Genomic DNA, 20,282 nt, shown 5'->3' with positions numbered 1-20,282 from the left:
TGATGGGCCACCCAGCTCAAAAAGAACAGACACTGGCAGTAATAAACTGTCCTTAACATTTCCTGTCCTATTTTTCTTTCCCTGTGAGTATTTTTACTTCTTAGTTCTTTACCAGACGTGAGGCGAGAGCAGAAATGACAGATATGAAAAGATGGTCAGAACAATCCCTAAATTATTCTCAGAGCAGTGATTTGCTTCTGGGAAACTAACATGAATCCTTTACATTTACAGAGGTGCATATTTAACAACCTAGTAAATCTAGTGAAAGTACAAACAGTCCTAAGGAAAATCAAGACCTGTTATTTGGAAGAACTGAGCTGATTACCTTAAGGAATTTCTTTGTCTATTCTGAAAGCCTGGCATTGTTTTGGAAGTGCAGGACAGAGTGTTTTTAACTGTAAAACAGATGCCTAATTCCACCGCTCGTTAGGATTCTGCTTTTTTTAAACAACGTATTACTGACGGACAGAGGTTTGTTGTAGCAGGCCTCAAAACACATTTCATTCATTTCTGGGGTTGCATAACAGCTTTGAAAAGAACAAAGAAAAGAAGTGAATTACTGTGTGTGGGTTTTATTCTGCAAAGCTCAATGTGCACATTTTTACTAGAGACAATCACTGAGTGAAACAATCCTGCAATACTTTTAAGCCAGTAAACATCTCTCTAGGCTGCGAGTTTGAATATTATTCAGAATTTATTAGTTATTAGTCCCATATTTAGGCATCAAGGTGCTACATAATAATTGCACCGAATTGAGCTTATTGGGTGACAAATGAAATGAAAATCTAAAATCGTAAAAATCATTCTTAGCTGTCAGTGAAATTGATCGCCTTTAGTCTTGTTTTCCTTTTTACACTTACAAATAGAATACGCCGTGATTGAACACATCATAAAAGGAAAAAGACATTTACAAACTAAAAATAAATAACGGCTGGTTACAAGAAAAGAAAATGTTTAGTTAATAAACCCTATAATACGTTGTGAATGCAAAAATAACCAGAAAAAAAAAGGTAAAAGGCAATTAAACAGTATATATGTGAATAAAGCATGTATTCTTGTATAGTAGAACTATACCCTGACTTATCAGAAAATGCATAAAATCAACTCTGGCATAGCCAGACATCAACATGCAGAAATGCTTCACAAATATTTCAACTTTATTTATATTTCATTCTCCAAGTGATATCTTGGAGAATAAGATAACAAACATAAAACCTAAAAAAGCTTAGAGGTGCTTAAACAAAATACTAAAAAGATTGAATAACTTCAATTTACTCAGTTACTCCATTATTAATCATTAAGTATTTTATAAATTTATGCATATATAATCATACAGTACTGTGCAAAAGTCTTGAGCCACACTTCATTTCGTCATATTAAATAAAATGAAATAAAAGGAAACAGACGTTTTACTGTGACAGACTTCAAAGTACGTAGATACTGTACGTATATCTGTTCCAACCACTCAGCATTCAGCATCACCAGTATACTAATCACCAGCCTGATCATTTTTTGTTGCTTGATTGTTTCACACAGTCATGTTCAAAAGTTAGTACCCCATTTTAATAATGATAAAAAAAAGCGTTTTTGTGTAAAAACAGAAATAACAATTATCTGATTGTATCGGGTCTCAGCATTTGGCAAATACAACCCAAGACAAACAACACTATATCACTTTTTTCAACGTGCCATTATGTATTTAACAAAAATGAAGGCAAAAAGAAACAAACATGTAGGGAGTACTAAGTATCCCCTCACTGCTTTCCAGGATTTGCAGCCAGGTGCTGCTAATCATCAGCCCTTCATTAATTGACCATCAGCAAGTGTACAGACCTGTAGAAAATCTGAAGATTTGGCAGTTTGCTGTATGTTTACAGAATGCCAAGAGGGAAGGATATAAGCAATGGTCTACCTTACACACCGTACAGGGCACAGTGAGCATGTTACATTTTGAAGTCCATTACAGCACAATTAGAAGAAGACCGAACAAGTCTGGTTTGTTTGGAAGGGTTGTCAGGAGAAAGTCTCTTTTGTCTAAAAAGAGCATGGAAGCATGATTGAGGTTAGCAAAATTGCAACTAAGCAAACCACAATGTCCTTGAGACCAAAGTGGAGTGGTTTGGCCCTAATGCCCAGTGTCATGTTTAGGGAAAAGCCAACAGCATTTCAGGAGAAACACCTCATACCCACAGTCAAACAGCAAGAGGGGATGATTAAGGTTTGTTTTGCAGCCACAGAACCTGGGCACCTTGCAGTATTCTAGAGGTAAATGTGAGGCCATCTGTCAGACAGCTAAAGCTTGGTTAAAATTGAGTCATGCAAGAGATGCAGTGGTCTGAAGCCCACCAATAAACCTACTGTACATCAGAATAGGTGAAAAATAAAAAAAACAATGAAGTCCAGACCTCAACCCAAATGAAATGCAGTGGCGGAACCTTAAGAGAGCTATGCATAAGCGAATTCCCAAAAACCTGAACTGCAATAATGATGTAAAGAAGAATGGGCCAAAATGTCTCCACAACGATGTGAAAGACACGATAAAGTCTTACGGGAAATAGTAACTTCAAGTTATTGCTGCTAAAAGTTGATCTACATTAACTATTGAATCATGGAGATGAGTTGTATTTCCCCACAATGTTTTTTTTTCTTTCCTCTCTTCACATTCCTCTGAAACTGGTCAGGTGCAGGGACTGGACTGGAGGTGAGAGCCTAAAAGTCCTTCAGGAGAACTAGTCCTCAAGAATAAATGAAAATTAGAAGGAAGTCAGCTCTTTGGAAGCAAAACAGGAAGAAATGAGGGGTGGCTTAAGACTTTTGCACAGATCAAATAGTCACTATTTGGAATTTAAATAAACAAATACTTATGTAATACTTCATAATGTGCTTCAGCTGGCATTTTTTAAACTTGATGCAGTGAGGAGCTTCTCATTTCTTAAACAATAAAACTGTTAAACAGTCAAAAAGATATATTGGCCTGCATCAAGCAAAGAAGACAAATAAGGAGATTTCTGAAATGACTGGAATTAGGTTAAGAATTGTCAAACAAGAAAGGATAGTGGTGAACCATCAACTTTATGGAAGAAATATGGTACAAAAAAAAAAATCACAAATGCCCATGATAGGACATGCTTGGCATCGTAAAAATATTTCACATTAGAAATCACAGCTGTGTTTAATACTGAAATTAAGAGCGTTATGTGATGAGAACTCTGGAATAGGACTACACAGCTGTGTGGCCATAAGTAAAGCACTTGTTAGTAAGTGTAACTGGAAAAATCTTCAATTTGCTAAACAGCATAAAGTTTGGACATTTTAGAGCAATGGGTCATGTGGTCAGATTGATCCTATGCCAGACAGATAGGCGTCTCAGGATAAGACTGGAAGAGCATAAAGCGATGAACCCATCATGCATCTGGAGACAGTGTGGGGTTGCCTCAGTTGGTCAGGGGTAGAGAGCAACGTTACACTGGAAATAAAATGAAGTTCTCATGTATATTTTGGTAGACATAGAAGATGTAGATAGTGATCAAATTGGATAAATATTTGCAATTTAATGTGATTTCATATGAGACTGCAATCAAATGTTATTAAGAAAAAAAGGTGCTAGTAAAAATTTGCAAGTGAAAAAACTTCTGCTAAACAGATCAGGAGGGGGGAGTATCAAATGTAAATCTGTAAACTGCACAAGACTACAGCAGCATCTACTGGTCAGCTATGATATGTGCAGGTAAATAATAACGTATAAGAAAAGCAACTGTGATTAGCAATACAATAAATTTCAATAAATTTCAAAATGCTCATAGTATGCATTCTGTAATCTGTTGCTTTAGTACATTACACTACTGGTTATTACACAATCAAATAAATAGTATGCATTCACCAGTACCTTATTTACAAACCTATCAACTACCAAAACCAAATGGGAAAAAAAACCTTTTGAATAGAAATCCAGTTTTAAGAAACATATTTACCTTAAAGGAATACGCCACTGTATTTTACATTTTTAACATGATCTCATGTGCATTGTTTGTTATTAACAATAATCCTGATACACTTCCTGTACTGAGGAATTGAACAGAAAGCCCTTTACTGCAAACTCATTCATAGTAAAAGGGTAGGGGCAGTTATTGAATTCCATTTTAGCCACTTCTTTCAAGGTTTTTGTAGTTTGTATAAAAAAAAAAAAAGATCTTAATCTGTATGAAACCATTCTTTTCAATAATTTGTGGTTATTGCACAAGTACAGAAAGGTTCACGTCACATGAATACCAAAGGAAAGTGACCAGAATTTGGTATTTAGTATAACATTATCAGGTTTTAAGTTTGCATTTCATACTTGCATATGATATTGATAGAATTTAGCAGTTCTTATAATTAGGTTTCTAATTACAATAGGCCACATTTTTGTTAGTAAAGTCAATAAATTGGCACCAATAGTTATTGGTAATTCCATGCACTCTGTGAGATAGAGATTAGGTTGAAAGATGTTGTATTCCATAACTACATAAACCCTGTATATCATGTACAAAGAGAGAGAATCCTCGCACTAACCCATGAGCCTGAGATTTATTTCCAAGAACCTAATAAATATGACACACACACACATACACACAGTCTGTCTGACAGATTCCAGATCACAAGGCCAAGAGAATAAAGATGGATTCTCCAGAAATCCATCCTCCTTTGAGCTACCAGTGCTTGGCAAACTCCGGGACCTCCATGGTCATCTTCAGCTCCAGGTTGCCGGGTCTCTCCAGGGTAAATATGGGGTAGCAGGATTGGCTGAAGGATTCCTGGAACGAGCCAAGACACTGACCATTCTGAGCGTTGAAGAAGATCAAGCGTCCCTGCACGAAGTCTAGGACCGTCCCGATACGAGCTGGAACGTCCGTCACAAAGATGTCAGATTCCACGTTGTCGTGGAGCAGCTCGAACCTACAGCTGTGAGAGTGAACAGTAAAGTGGAGTAAGGCTAATGTGGAATAATGCAACCAGTTCCAACATAATGGCATAAATGCAGAAAACAGTGAGGGGGTCAAACCTGATGGATGTGGGTACACAGTGCAGACACCAGGAGGTGCTGCTTTCACCCACTGCGCTGTCTCGTGGTTCAGTCTGATAGGCAACTCCAATGCGGTAGGCCTTACACCCAGCCACCGCTGTTTCCCAGTAGTGACATCCAACTTGGGGAAGAAGCTCCCCTCTCACCGCTGGACATCTGACAAGAAAAGTTAGACAGTCAACAGTCAAACTAGAATAGAGGAAATTATCCAACTTTTTCATCCTAAGCTTTTATCTTCTGCACCTGTAGTGCATGCGTAATTACTAAAGACAAGAATTTCCTTGATATGCAAAACTCATTAACTCATTTACCTTGAAAGTTTAGGGCAGTTACTTTATGCAGAAAATGCGACTATATCAAAAGTACATTTAAAACAATTATGATAGCATTTACATTCTTGTAATAAATAAATTTTATATATATATATATATATATATATATATATATATATATATATATTTATTTATTTTTATTTTTTTTTTACAAATTCTGTCTTTTAAAAAAGTAGTAAAGAAGGCGGGAAAAATCAATTCAGTTATGAATCACGATTCTTTTGTGCCGATTTATGTATTGCCACATTGACTTCCAAAGCAATTTTTAAATTATTTATTACATATATAATAGAGATGCACCAGTGAGCGGTGCAACAGAAACAGTAAAAATTTAGATTTTCTTTTAATTAAATTTTAAGTTAAATGTTAATCTCTTGTATTTAAACTTAGTTTGTATTGTTTAAATGTTGCCTTGTGAATTGGTGTGTGAATTGGGATATTTATAAAATCGTGACACAGAATCGCAATATTAATTGAATCGGCACCTAGATGTCGTGATATATCGAGCAGTGACTGCTGATTCTCTCTCTGATGATCTCTATAGTACGGTAAGTGTTTTTTTGGAAAACATTAAAATCTCTTACCCCAAGCCAATTTAACATGAACAACATTTACAGCAACAAAAAAACTAAAAAAAAGACAGCCAGTGACCAGTATTACAGTTACATTAAATAAAAGCAAAGAGGAACACATTTAAAGAAATATAATACTCATCAAATAAGTGCTCACTCGATTACTGCAGACATCTTATTGTAGGTTTCCACGGGATACTGCACAGAGTGCTTGTCCTCAGAAACCTTAAGCACCACATCGGCTGTTTCACTCAGTAAGTGGAACCTCGTACCTGAACAGTTGGAAAACCTAATGTAAAATGTATCCAGTATATAAAACACAAATGCAGATGAAACTGTAAAGACACTCTGAGATGGTTTCGGCTCTAACCTCGTGTGGAGATGAGAGCTGCCTCGCTCTGCTCACTTGCTCCTGCGCTGTTCACTGATTTGATGTAAAACAGGAAATTCTCATTGGGTTGCAGGAGAACCTTGTGCTCGCAGCTTTTTATTCCAGACACAGACCTGTCAGGAAAGACATCATTATCATCTTATTATGTAGCCTCTATGTGGGATAAACCGCACCTTTAGGGGCATGAGGGCAAATACCGTAATAGCTTCCTGTGTAGTTTAGTTAAGAGTAAATCCTTATGGATGTTAGAAAATCTTGCCTGAATTTATACCTAAGGGCTTAAGTGCTATTTTTTGGCACTTAGGGCAATATGTAAGATAAGTTTTGTGGTGCGATTTCAGTGTAATAGAAAAGGAAATACTCATGCTTTTTTATCTACTGCATACGTGAGTGGATTATGTGCCTATAATAGCATGTCCCTAAGTTATTAGTCCGTGATTTGCCGAAAATTGACATTTTTACCTTAATAATACATCACAGTGCTTGTTAATCATTTAAAGATACATTTACTGTACACTTTTCTCTCTTAAAGTTAATACCATAAAAAGTAAGCTTGACATCTTACTCTGAAAAACAGGAAAGCGTAACATCCCTTGATTTCTTTCTTAGAATATCTACAAGCTCTAAATTGGTAGAAATCATTCTTACAGACACAAGACTCATTTTACTATTTGTAGATAAGTATTACTCATGGCTTATAACCTGACCCTGCATCAGTGTCACTAACAAGAAAAGGAGTAAGTAGTTGGATTTTTAAATATTTAATCCAACTTTAAAAGAACAGCCTTTAGTGAGAGATGTTTTTTTTTTATCTCATCTTAAGGATTGATGTTGCATGTAGTATTAGATTCACATTATAGTAGAATCATTTCCTTTACAAATGGGAATTCTCAGTCCCAGTAAAACATTGTTTTAGTATTCACAGTTTCAATAGGAATGTTACAGGAATGGCAGAATCTCTCGGGTTCTTGATGAGTAGGCATAGAGTGCGGAATTTGACATGTACCTGAGGCCCTCTCCCTCGAGGGCGTATTGACGGCAGTACTCTAGAGTGAAGCTCTCTGCAGAACTGGGCTGAGATGAGCTCCAGCGGATTATAGCAGTGTCCCACAACACCGTGCAAGTTTCTGGGTTAATCACTGGAACAGATGGGGCTGTCCGAACAAACAGAGTAAAGGATTTAAGTGGACTGTAAATAAACAGAAGGATTAATTTTAATACTAATACTGAGATACAGTATCTATAATTCACTCTTATTATTTATTTAATTATAGTGTTCTGGCAGACATCGTCAGTCATTTTGCCAATGGTACACCGAACATCCATAACATTAACACATTGATTAGCAATTATAATCTGGTATGTACATGTTGATAAGTATAATAATATATATTAATTATGTAATAATAACTGGTGTCAGGATCATAGGCACCCAAAAGCTTTCCTGTCTGGTCCCATTCAACAGAAAAACCAATGCAGCAAAACTAAAAACTATTGCTGGCCACAATGGAAAGGCACCATGACACCCAGTACAACACCAGCCTGCCATGCATGAGGACCAGCAGGCATAAATGCCTAATTCCACTGACCCGACCTCCAAACTCCCCAGATCCCAATATGATTGAGCACCCATAGAATGCACTGGAGAAACAAGTCTAATACACAGAGGTCTCACCCCACAACACCCAGAGGATCTGCTGCTAACGTCCTGGTGCCGGACACCACAGCACACCCCATGAAAACTTGTGAGGCCAGAGATGCCCAGGCAGCAAGGGGAAAATACACAGTATTGGGCATAATTGTTGCGTTGTAATATTCTTGTCGTTTTGGTGTACTTGAACTTGTCATCCAAAAAAAAAACAAAAAAAAAACTGTTATTTAGCCTGTCTGTAGAATATTGCCACTAAGTGTGAATTTGTGTGTAAATGTGAATGCATAGTGCCCTGTTCAGTGTTTCTCAACTAGTGTTACCGGTATTGCCTCTGGAATAAAGCAGTTACTAAGGGTGACTGAAATAAAGTAATTCACAAAAACATGCAGGCAGGCATCAATGTGCTTCTCATCAACTCTTCCTCCGGTACCTTTGTCCATGAATCTTTTACTTTGACTGTTATCCAGGAGTCTTTCTCTTTCTGATTTGTGCTTCAAGTATTATGGTCTCTAGGATCTCGCTGGCTTTTCCATTTCCTTAAAAACGTATTTCTTACATGAAATATGCCCTACAAGTCCAAGAGCTCTCAGACATCCAAGAAGTTACTTTGTTGCCAGAGCACATTTGTTTATGTCCCATAAGGAAACTGCAGAATATATTTATGTCAGACTGAATTGATTCTTATGTCATACAAGATGAAAAAAAACAACAACACTGTATGGATAATTTTCTGGAATTAAGAAAAATAAATTCCAGATTTTTTTCCAGACACTCCATAAAAAATAATTTCATGGACTGTCTGAAACTTTTGCTAAACAGTGCTAAAAAAAATAAAATACAATAATAATCCCACTGACCCGTTCTGAAAGGAAGTCTCTCACTGGGCAGGCTGCATCCGGTGTAGTTCACTGCCATGACCCACACCTTGTAGCACTTATCTGGCTCCAGCTCCTCAAGATTACAGTGACTCTCCTTCACTGTCACTCTGTACTCCTCTGAGATGGCTACAGATACAAAACGGCATTAAAAGAGCCTGAACAGCAATCTACTGCGGTTTAACCAAATAAAAACTTGGTACAGTATCAGGTAATGGTTGTATAAAGAACAAAACACAATGGGGAAAATAAAATACCGGCTAGTGGATGCGGATCTTAGGTTTGACAGTCAGATTAGGGATGTTGTTAAATCAAGCTTCTTTCAATTGAGAAATCTGGCTAAAATAAAATCTGCTATCCCTAGGGAGCATTTTGAGACAGTAATTCATGCTTTTGTCACCACTCGAATTGATTACTGTAATGCACTCTATGTGGGGGTTAATGCTTCCTCCATTGCTCAACTTCAGCGAGTACAAAATGCTGCCGCACGTCTTTTAACTGGCACACGGAAGTATGAGCACTTTTCCCCAATTTTAGCCTCACTTCACTGGCTCCCTGTATATTTGAGGGTTCATTTTAAAATTCTCCTGTTTGCTTTTAAAGCATTAAATGGTCTAGCCCCGACCTACCTGTCTGAGCTGCTTCACCCATATTTGCCCTACCGCTCTCTTAGGTCAGCTGATCAGCTGCTCCTGTGTGTGCCGAAAACTAAGCGTAAGCTTAGAGGGGATCGGGCTTTCGCTGTTGCAGCTCCAACAATGTGGAATAAATTGCCTTTGCACATTAGACAGGCTTCTTCCCTTGCTGTTTTTAAATCTCTTCTCAAAACCCATTTTTTTTCCATAGCCTTTGATGACGTGCGAGATGCTGGCATTTGATTTATTTGTTTTACTTTACTTATCTTGTTTACTCTACTTTGTGTCATTTGTTCTTATTATATAGTTGCTGTTTTTTTTTTTTTTATTATTATTATTATTATTATTTATTTATTTATTTATTTTTTTTATGTCTTTTATTTGATTCTGTACAGCACTTTGGTCCAGTGTGGGTTTGTAAAGTGCTTTATAAATAAAGTTGGTATGGTATGGTATGGCTACTTTAAGAGCATGCCACATTGTGATTCATCTCTCAGTGTGAACAATTTACTAGACTTGTACTGTACCTTCTGTTCATTTATAGTTACATTTGATGTTTCTGAACATCCATGAAACATTACTCATGGCATAAAAGCTGGTTATTTGTACCCCCTCGCTTTCCTGTAGGTAATAAAATGTAAAGAAACAACCTAACTGTTACAAAGTGCTCACACTAGAGGTTCCGTTCAGGTTAATTAGGCTTACACACAGAAAATCTAACCATATCAACAATTAAACAGCAATCATTTTATGTAGAAATTCAATAACACAAGCTGCCGAAATAATGAGCTGTGCTGTAATGCATGCATTCGTTGCTAATAAAGTTAGTGAGCGCACAAGCAGTGCATGCTTGGCAACGGTAACAGGTTCATCAGTGTCTCGTATTCACATCTTAATATAGTTGGTGTAACTTTCTAATTATGCTTTCAATTAATTGTCACAACACATGACGTATAACGCAGTCGAAAATAGTTGGTAGGTCACTGTAAAGGTGTGTGAAGTAAAATGAGTGTCAAGACAACCAAACATAAGTAGAAGAAAATGCCAGATTTACTAAGAAAGAAGATTTTAAAAAGGAAGTGAATGTTGTGTAAGCAAGATATTTAGAAAGATTCAGTTTCTATGAAGTTTAACTATTAATCTTATACCAATCAGCCATAACATTAAAACCACCTAGGATTTGGGTTGCCCTTAAGCTATACAGGTGGCCACACAGGGCCTCTGGCTGTGTGCGTGTGTGTGTGTGTGGGGGGGGGGGGGGTATAGGGTTTATTGACCGCTGGCAGGGGTGGGGGTTCCTTGGGGACTGCACTGACTGTTCTGGTGCCTAACACTGCTAAATAAGTGCTATGGTCACAGCTTATGTGCACACATATACTGTGAGTTGTACAAACTCTCTGTATAAATATAATATGTTATATGCATACTCTATTCTGTATTGTTACTGAATAAAAAAGTTAGTTGTGCTCCATTTCCTAACAAATCTAACTCCCTCCTGCCCAAAACACACAGAGTGGGCATGCGTATTGACAGAAGACCACAGTGTTATCCCCAAAGCCATTTTCAATTAAAAGACTTTGCATTCCTATAAATTGGATTCCAACCTTCCTGTCCTACCTCCTTGAGGTTCTTCCATGCAGTAAACCTGGAAACAGTCGATGATGTCTCCTTCATTCACTGTCCAGTATACGGTGACAGATGTGCTTGTGGCAGAACTAGTCTCCTGCGGCTGAAGATGGGGTTGCTGCGGCACTATTAATAGCAGAAACAAACACCCGGATCAAAATCTGATAAAGTGCACATACATGTACTGAAATTACCAGATTAAGTAAGACTTTTGGCTTTCTTATTATTATCGTCTTACTCAAATCAGAGGACATACCTGGAATCACTTGACGGTTTTTCTTGCCATTTCCTGTGGTGCCTTTGGCATAATCCTCGAATACATCCAAACCTCGTGGGCCAAGCTCCAGAGACATGGCTGAATCTAAAGCTGTTTTTAACCTGTAATTAAGCAACAACAATAGTAGATGATATTTATTTTTTACTATACGGACATCACAGCATCTTTATGTATAATGCAAACTCAAACATTCATTCCAGCTTCTTAACTATAGTGCTGTATATACATGCAAAATGTAATAAATCACCACAAATAATTAGACAACTCATTAGAGCAGCAGCAATGGCAACAGCAAACACTTCAGCTTGTTCACTGCAAACCTTTCAAAATTGTAACAGATTGTTACAAGATCAATCCATGTGCAGCACACTCATTATTTACCTCGCATCAATGTCTTTGTATGACTGGAAGAAAAAGACATCTGATTTAATCAAGTTTCTTCTAAAGAAGTATCTTTACAAACATTATGACAACTTTTTATAATCAGATCAATGACTTGTTATTCTTTTAGCCCCAATTAGATGGAATCAAAGTTTTACAAGACAATGAACAACGGCGTTCAACTCAAACACAGGACTTTTCATGAATGCTGGTTTAAAACCGATTCACATTTACAGAAGACTCCAAGCACAGTACGTTTTAAACAAGGCTGTATGGCTGTGAATGGCGATCCCGGCCACATGCTTCGTATAATCATGACCCCGCTCCATGCCATTTCTACATGTTTGGGCCATTAAAGGAGTTCCTGGGAGGCCAGTGTTTTGCCGGCAGTCTGATCATTACTGAGAAATCTTTCCACCTTGATGATATTCAAGGAAACACTTGTATACGTGTATTAGCGTAGCAGGGGATTATATAGAGAAAAAAGTTCGTTTTTACTATCACAACTGTGTTCTGTTATTCTGCACAATCAAAAATCCATGTTTGATTTGAACACCCCTTGTACATTTTGCCTTTTGGGTTTATGGGTGCAATATGTTAGTTTTTTCCTTACTACTATTACTGGAGCTCATACTATTACAGATAACTCGCTCACTTACACCAGTTCAATTAACAAAAGTTTGTGATTTAGCTGATTAATTAAATCAGGTGTGCTGGCAGCTGAAAATACTCTAATATATGCAAGGCAGAGATTTTCCATCACTGATAATAAAAAGCCACTTGCAGTGAACAATACAATGAATAAAAAGTTTTGATTATTTAATTAAGCATGGGCAGCAGTAGTGGTTAGCACTATCGCCTTGCATCTTTAGGGTTGAGGGTTCGATTCCCGCTTCTAGTCTGTGTGCATGGAGTTTGCATCTTCTTCCCGTGCTTGTGGGCTTCCTCCCACAGTTCAAAAACATGCAGATTAGGCGAGTTGTCATTTCCAAATTGCCTGTAGTGTGTGAATGAGTGTGTAAGTGTGTGTGTGTCAGTGTGTGCACTGCAATGGATTGGCACCCTGCCTTGTGCTCCTGGAATAGGCTACAGCACCGAACCCAACCCGCCCCCCCCAACCTTGTATACACCATAACGCGATCTAGGCAATGGCGATAATTGAGCATGGATTGGCAAAAACAAAAATATGTAAAAAAAAAACAAAAAAAAAAGATTAAGTAATGCCAAACTCACCGACAAAAATACTAACTCGTCTGTCTCTTCTATCTCTTTTGCCGTCGTCTCCATTGTCTCTTTGGCCGAGTCAGTGTTCTCTTGGAAGGACACAATTTGATCATAAAGCTGCTCAAGTTTGCTCTTTTTCTCCTCCTCCATCGTCTGAGACATTTCATTATACCGCTCCATCACCAGCTTCAGCACTTCCTCGTTCTGCTCGTCCAGGGCTTTCTCACTGTCCTTACATTGCTCCTGTGTGACCCCAGTTAGAGACAAAATCAGATGTACTTTGGACATGCGGGCATTACTTATGTAATGTCAAATATTTCAAATGCAGATTCTACATTTATATGCGAGTATACCTCCACAGAGTTGTACGCCAGCTCTAGTTCAGATACCATGTCTTCAATATTTTCGGATCTTTCTTGTAAAACCGATATCCAGTTACTCAACTGAATCTGAAAATGGAATTTCAGAACAGGTCACGCTTTTCATGAAAGTTTTTCATTGTTTTTTTGTTTCTGTAACATTTGACAGATTTCTTTTCTCTTACAGAGTTAAAGTCACAGTATGTTGAAATCTCTATGAACAGGCAGTGAAACTAAAAGTAGTCACTACTGTATGTTAATAGTTCCGTTAAGTTATATAAGGCTTCAAATGTGAAGAGTCACTGGCTCTGCATCAAAAGAAATATCTGTTGGTGACTTCATTATCCAAGCTTCCCCAAGAGAAATTGATGCATATCAGATCTCAGCCTGCTGTCAAGAGATGATGTCATGGAGGACCGTGGAGGAACATTCCTACCTATATACTCCATCATTTCCACTATGATATGATTCACATCATGGTGGAAATTTTGGAGGGTACAGGCAGGAATGTTTGAAGCAAAGACACGCTTACCTTAATGTCATTGAATGCTTTTTCCAGTGTTGACACCTCGTGATTTTTATGGCCACCATCACTCATTAATATTGGGCAATGACAAACAAGGCAGAAAGCATCCATTGGCTGAACTTCCCCTTTTTCCTTCAGCAGCCTGAGCTCTGGGATTTGAGTTCCTTCCAAGTCCCCAATAAACTCATAGTCTGCCTCAATAGCTGGCTCTGGGGATTGATCCTGGCCACGTTCCTGATATTCTTCTTTATTTACAGTTACTTCAGTCTCTGACTGTCTTGCATCTTGCTCAGTGACCATCTCATAATCTAGCTCCTCATATATTTCCTTTGGCAAATCCTGCCCTGGCAAATCACGGCCAAACCCAGTGAGGTCCTCCAGTGGGCTGAAACTTCGTAAAGTGGAAAAGCGGCCTTTGTCCCTTTCTATGCTTTGATCCACTGCAAATATATCATTTTCTTTATCATATTCTTCTTGCTCTAAAGGTGAAACCCTCATTGTTGAGTCCTGTATTTCCATAGGAGGGGAAGGACTTGTAGGCTCCAGAGTTCTCCATAACTCTTCTCTGTGCGTATCCTTTAGCGGTATTCTCTTTGATTTACTTTCCTTTTTTCCCTCCACCTCTTGTACTGACATTTTAGAGACACTATCTACTTTGTCTACAGCTACTGCATGTACAGGCTTAAGGGCTACATCCCTTATTTCACCATCATATTCATGTCTTACAGGTGGAGGCACTGTAACACCAGATGAGTCATCTTTTTCTAAAGCAGGAATGAGTGAAATCATCTTAATCTCAGCATGTGAGTCATTTAAAACATGAGCATCTGCCGGCTTTAGGTTCTCTTCCCTGCACACCTTCTCATCGAGCATTGCTGCTGCCAGATCTCTGTCAGTAACTTCTGGAGCAGAAGGACACGCTATGGGGATTTCTTCTGGTACAACATCACTTTTGCGCTTGTGTGTTCTGCCTGAGCTCTCTAGGATTTTATTAGAATCTGTTTCTGAGTATTTCTTCACCTCCACTGACTCACCCTCCTCTTCCTCTGGTATAAAGACACACTTAGCGACATGATCTAGCATTTCTTTCTTCTCTGTTGTTACACTGTGTGTAGTTGAAGTCTTTCGATTAAACTCTGGTACAGTATCTTTTTCAGTTTGTTCTTTTAGCTTTTCCTCAACCTTGATTTCTTCAACTTTCTCTTTAGGTGTATCTGCTTCACATACCAGTACTTCCTCCAAAACCTTCTGTTCACTTAAAGTTTTCAAATCAGTTTTTCCTTCACTGTCTGCAGCTGCACTTGTAATGTGGCCTTTCATCTCTGGTAGCACAGTTTTGTCAGTGACTTTCTCCAGCTTCTCACTGTCAGGTAAAATCGATTGGATTGCAGATTTTTTGCGATCTTCCTCTACAGTAGGTATCGTCCTACTCTGGAGAACTTCAGGTTTACTTTCTTTACTAACTATTACCTGATATTCAGGTTCAGGAACCGTCACATCTTCACAATGCTCTGGTTCATAAACCTTTTTTCGATGGATTTCTCCATGAGGTACACGTCCTGTTTCTTTAGCTGTTAATGATACATCTGAGGTTTCTTTATCCTTTAATAAATTAGCTTTACCCATTTCTTGTGTTGTAGTTGTAACGTGTTGCCCCTTGTCCGATGTGTCCTCCTTGGAAATAAAAATGGTTTCATGTAGTCCAGCTGTCACCTTTTTGTCATCGATTTTTGTTGGTTCCAGAGCTTCACCTCCTTTTCCACGTTCTATCAATACAGATTTATCTGATTCCTGATTGGCTGTTTCAATTGCTTGATTTATTATGCAAGGAAACATATCAGATGAGACTATTTTTTGAATTGCACAGCCAGTTTTCATTTCACAATCCTCACACCCTTGTGAGGTCTCTGAAGGACTATTTACTGTCATACAACCAGTTTTCAGTTCATCATACTCTTCACAGTCTTTTGATGAATATGAAGGCTGGCATTCATCTTTCGAAACATCTTTGCTCTCTACCTCCACTTGATTGACACCAGCATCCTCTTCTTGGGGAGCAGTGTCTTCCTTAACACGAATTAAACATCCAGACATTTCAAATTTACTTTGCGGCCATATGACTCTATCACCATCACTCTGAGTATCAACTTCATCTACATCTTCAACTGCTGAAGTGTCATCCTTCAATATGAATTTCTCCAGGTAGCCATCTCCATCATCCGAATCAGAAAAACGTCTTTTAAATGACTTTTCTGAAACGACACTCTCGATATCTGATGCATCCTCATCCTTTTTTCGATCTCCAATAGCATCTTCATAAAGGTCTAAGTAATGGAACGACATTGCTCTTGGCTCATCAAGGAGATCTTGATCTATGATCTTGGGTGGGCCAGAGGGAAGAAAAATTGGAGTAAGTATAGTCTCCTGGCTGCCAAATAAAGTCGAACCACACTCTTTGAGTGTTTTAAAGCTCCCACTTGTATGTTCTTTGTCTTCCTTAGCGTGTGATGGAATTTCAGGTTCTGCATTGCAACTTGCTCCATAAAACACTTCATCTAGTTGATCATCTGCAATTTCCACCTCACTCACAATGACAAAGGAATTCTCATCCACTGTGTCCTCCACCTTTTGTTCTTCTACAGGGACATGAGGTTTGTCTTGCTCTATATCATGTGTAGCCTCAGGCTTTTCCTCATCTGGTGCATGTTGATCTAGGAGTGTGAATTTCTCCAAGTAGTCCATATCAGTTTCATCTTTCTGTAACTGCTCATTAGCAGGGGGCTGAGATAAGTCTTTTTGATTATCATCTTTTATTTCCTGAATGTCAATGTCTATATCTGTGACCGTAGGAATGGTGGTGGGAGCTAGGCTTTCAAGTTTGCATTTTGTTTTGAGCTTTGGTGTGTCCTCCAAGTAGGCCAAATTGTCTGCCAATTCTGTACTGCATTCCTCGTCCACTGTAGGAAGTTTAGATGGGACTACAATATTGAGGATTTCAAAACCCTCAGAAATCAGGTTAAATAGCTCTTGATCCTTGTCCTGTTTTCCTTGTGCTGTTTGAACATCCTCTGAATCTTCACATCTTATATTTGGCACAGATACTTCAATCATGGCAGGTCGCTCCTCTCCTATTGCAGAGCCTGACAATCTGGAGCCTGGTCTGCGAAACCTGTCACCCAACTTTCCTCTGCTGCTTGTTTTTTTCTTTCTCCTCACCCTATCTTCATCCATGATGATAACTATATTACCCTGTGTCCCCGATCCCTCCAGGCTATATGAATCTGAAGGAGAGCTGGCCTCCGATGCCCATGGTGTTGAACACCTGCTGGATGCAGTCTCCCACACAATGCCACTGTCCTCGCTCTGTACTGTCACCATGGAGAATGACGGGTCCACCATCAGACACTGGAATTTGGGCTTTACAGCAGGATCTTGGACTACTTCCTTTAAACTGTACAAATAAATTTCAAAAGCAAAGCAGAGGTTATAAAGAGTGTACACCATGACAAGTTGAAAACATGGTACACTAACTTGAGAACGCTTTAAGAGTGATGAGTGGTCATCTAAATATGTTGGGACACTGACTTGTAGCTCTGTATGTGTATTAAATATTTTTCATGAGTTTTTTAACATGGGTTTTTAATCTTTTATATTTTTCATTAATAATGTATTAGGCACAGATTGTACGAGGTTTTAATTTTATATGAATTAATAAAAATGTATAAATTATATACAATCAGAAGAATTAAAGACATTCTTACCTATTATCTCTTCCATCTAATATGATACCTATTATCTATTACAGTGCACACACAGTGCTTCACAACATGGATGATTTTCACCTATGATACTCAATATCAGGAAGGTTGTCATTATATTATGTCTGATCAGTGTATGCTCCCCCCCCCCCCAACTTGCCACCAAAACAGGAATGCACTGTGTGTCCTTACAGCTTTCTATTGGAACCAGCAATAACCTTTTCCCTAATTTGAACTACAGCAGCCCATGTGCATCACTAAGCCTTGCCATCCATGTTCCATCCAGATTTTCCTTCTTTGAATTACTTTTGGTATGTCCTGACCACTGCAGACCAAGAACATCCCACAAGAGCTGCAGCTTTGGATTAAAAACTTTCTAGTCCTCCAGCCATTACAATCTTGCCCTTGTCAAAGTCACTTACCCATTTCTTTCTGCTTTCAACACATCAACTTCAGGAAAAAGGGTTCACTTGCAGCCTAATACCCATACACACACACACACACTTCTAGCCGCCACTGTAACGAGATATTGAAAATGTAGCTACTGTGAGAAGGGCCAAATTGAAATGGCTAGGCAACTAGATTAGAGCAACTCCAAAACTGCAGCTCTTGTGGGATGTTGTCTGGTCTGCAGGACATATCAAAAGTGATCCAAGGGAAAAAAAACGATGAACTGGCGACAGGGTCATGAGTGGCCAAGGCTCATTTTTGCACATGGAGAGCGAAGCCTGCCCCGTGTAGTCAGATCCAATAGAAGCGTTAGTGTAGATCAAATAGATGAAAAGGTAAATGCGTAAATGCTGGTTGTGATAGAAAGGTGTCAAAAGGGGAATCATACACAATATTAATATTAGGCAGGTCATCATAATGTTATGGCTGATCAATGCATCAATAGGTGAAAATCGTCCATGTTGTGATGCCCTGTCTGTGCACTATAATGCTTAATAGGTATTGTATTAAATTGCAATTGAATTAGATGGTTAAGAATGTGTTCAATTCTCCTGATTTTATTAACAGGTCTTAATCAGACATTTTATCTAAAAAAAGAAAAAATGAAACCTAGTATAATATGTGGCAAATACATTATTAAAAAAGGTAAGAAAACTATGTTTTATTTTGTAGTCTTTTATACATACAAATGATTTCACAGTTTTTAATGAAGCATGCTCAGTCGTGTAACCTTAAAAATAGTGCACTTGGTTTGGCCAGCTACCTGTTATGAAGGTCCTCAACCTCTTCGTCGTCAATGCTGGCAGCCTCTGTCCCGTCGCCCTGAATCTCCGGCTCAGTCCTGTCATTTTCTTCCATTTTTTTTGTCCGTTTAAACCCGATTAAACAGTTATTTTAATGTTTTATTTACCGGAGAGCAGCTTGGTGTCGGGAGCATCGCAAGAGGAGTGCGGCTCGCCTTACTCAGCGCGCGCTCGAAATAGAATGCAAACTATTCTCGAGAGCTCGGCGCGCGCGCCGTGAACAACTGAAAAAGCGCGCGTTTTTCTTCTCAGAAGAGTTCTCTCTCCGCACTGGACTTTCCCTTTCTGTCTCCTGCTAATAGAGGAAATGAAAATAAACGATGTCCTGCGGTGTTTAGATGAAAAACTATAAGAGAGCGCTATGGTGTGTAATATGACACGGGTTGGACACCAGCATGTTGTGCGAGGGAAAGGCCTGGGCCTCTGTGGTGCCAGGAGCTAATTATACACCACACACTCTTCCTTCCAATGCTTCATAATCAGCTCAGTGCTCAGGGCCTCATTCCACCAGAAAAACTGGACAAGATAGTTTAGTTCCTTGTTACATTACTGTGTTCTTTTTGTTTTTGTTTTTTAAACTACAGAATATAACCTGGGCGGTAAGGTGGCTCTGCACCTCCAGGGTCTGAGTTCGATTCCCACCTTTGATATTCGTGGGGTTTGTTTGTTTGTGTTGTTCTCATCGTGCTTGGTGGGTTTCATCAGGGTAACAATCCAAAAACAAGCAGATTATGGCATTTCCAAATTGTCCGTAGTGTGTGTGTGTCCTGCAATGGATTTTCACCGCATCTGATTAAAGGTGCTACATAATGTGGGGTTGACACCTTTCCAGGTTCTCACACAGCTGTTCCTCTTTTCAACTATTGTCCTGGAAAATACATGGCAGTATTTTCACATAATGTCCTGTTTTTCACTCAGCCTATCACTCGGTGGTGTAGTGGTTAGCACTGTCGCCTTGCACCTCCAGGGTTCGATTCCCGGCCAGGCTCGATTCCTGTCTCTGTGTGCATGGAGTTTGCATGTTCTCCCCGTGCTTGGTGGGTTTCCTCCAGGTACTCTGGTTTTTTCCCACATTCCCAATTGACGTTCCCAAATTGTGCCCTAAGTCTCCAGGGATAGGCTCCATGCCCCCGAAATACAGGATAAAGCGGTATAGACGATGAGTGAGAGTATTACTCACTCATTCTCTATAATTCTTTTTGACCGTTTTTATGAGAGAGAGAGAAAGATTTGCGTCTGAAAAATCACCCATGGAAAACTTTAGGTTGATGGAATACAATATAAAAAAAATGTGTGTGTTTACATGGGTCACCTGTCATCAGGGTTTCAGGTCTTAGCTAAATTTACAGTCCAACTACAT

The 20,282-nt window shown here is 38.8% G+C and overlaps 1 protein-coding gene across 1 annotated transcript; it reads right to left on the bottom strand.

Moving 5' to 3' along the window:
* Positions 1-583: 583 nt before the first annotated feature.
* cmya5 (cardiomyopathy associated 5) lies at positions 584-19,044 on the bottom strand. The gene is made up of 13 exons (XM_053480423.1): positions 18,883-19,044; positions 13,918-17,362; positions 13,380-13,475; positions 13,036-13,269; positions 11,803-11,825; positions 11,401-11,522; positions 11,136-11,270; positions 8,866-9,012; positions 7,364-7,511; positions 6,337-6,470; positions 6,124-6,238; positions 5,042-5,218; positions 584-4,941 (listed from the first exon to the last, which is right to left on the bottom strand). Exons 1-13 carry the CDS (start codon positions 18,975-18,977, stop codon positions 4,689-4,691), a joined length of 5,124 nt encoding a protein of 1,707 aa, XP_053336398.1. The 5' UTR covers positions 18,978-19,044; the 3' UTR covers positions 584-4,688.
* Positions 19,045-20,282: the final 1,238 nt, after the last annotated feature.

This window comes from Clarias gariepinus, chromosome 21, assembly GCF_024256425.1.
Source record: "Clarias gariepinus isolate MV-2021 ecotype Netherlands chromosome 21, CGAR_prim_01v2, whole genome shotgun sequence".
Classification (NCBI taxonomy): Eukaryota; Metazoa; Chordata; class Actinopteri; order Siluriformes; family Clariidae; genus Clarias; species Clarias gariepinus.
The sequence above is the reverse complement of the archived record's forward strand: the minus strand, read 5'-3'. Positions and strand labels throughout refer to the sequence as shown.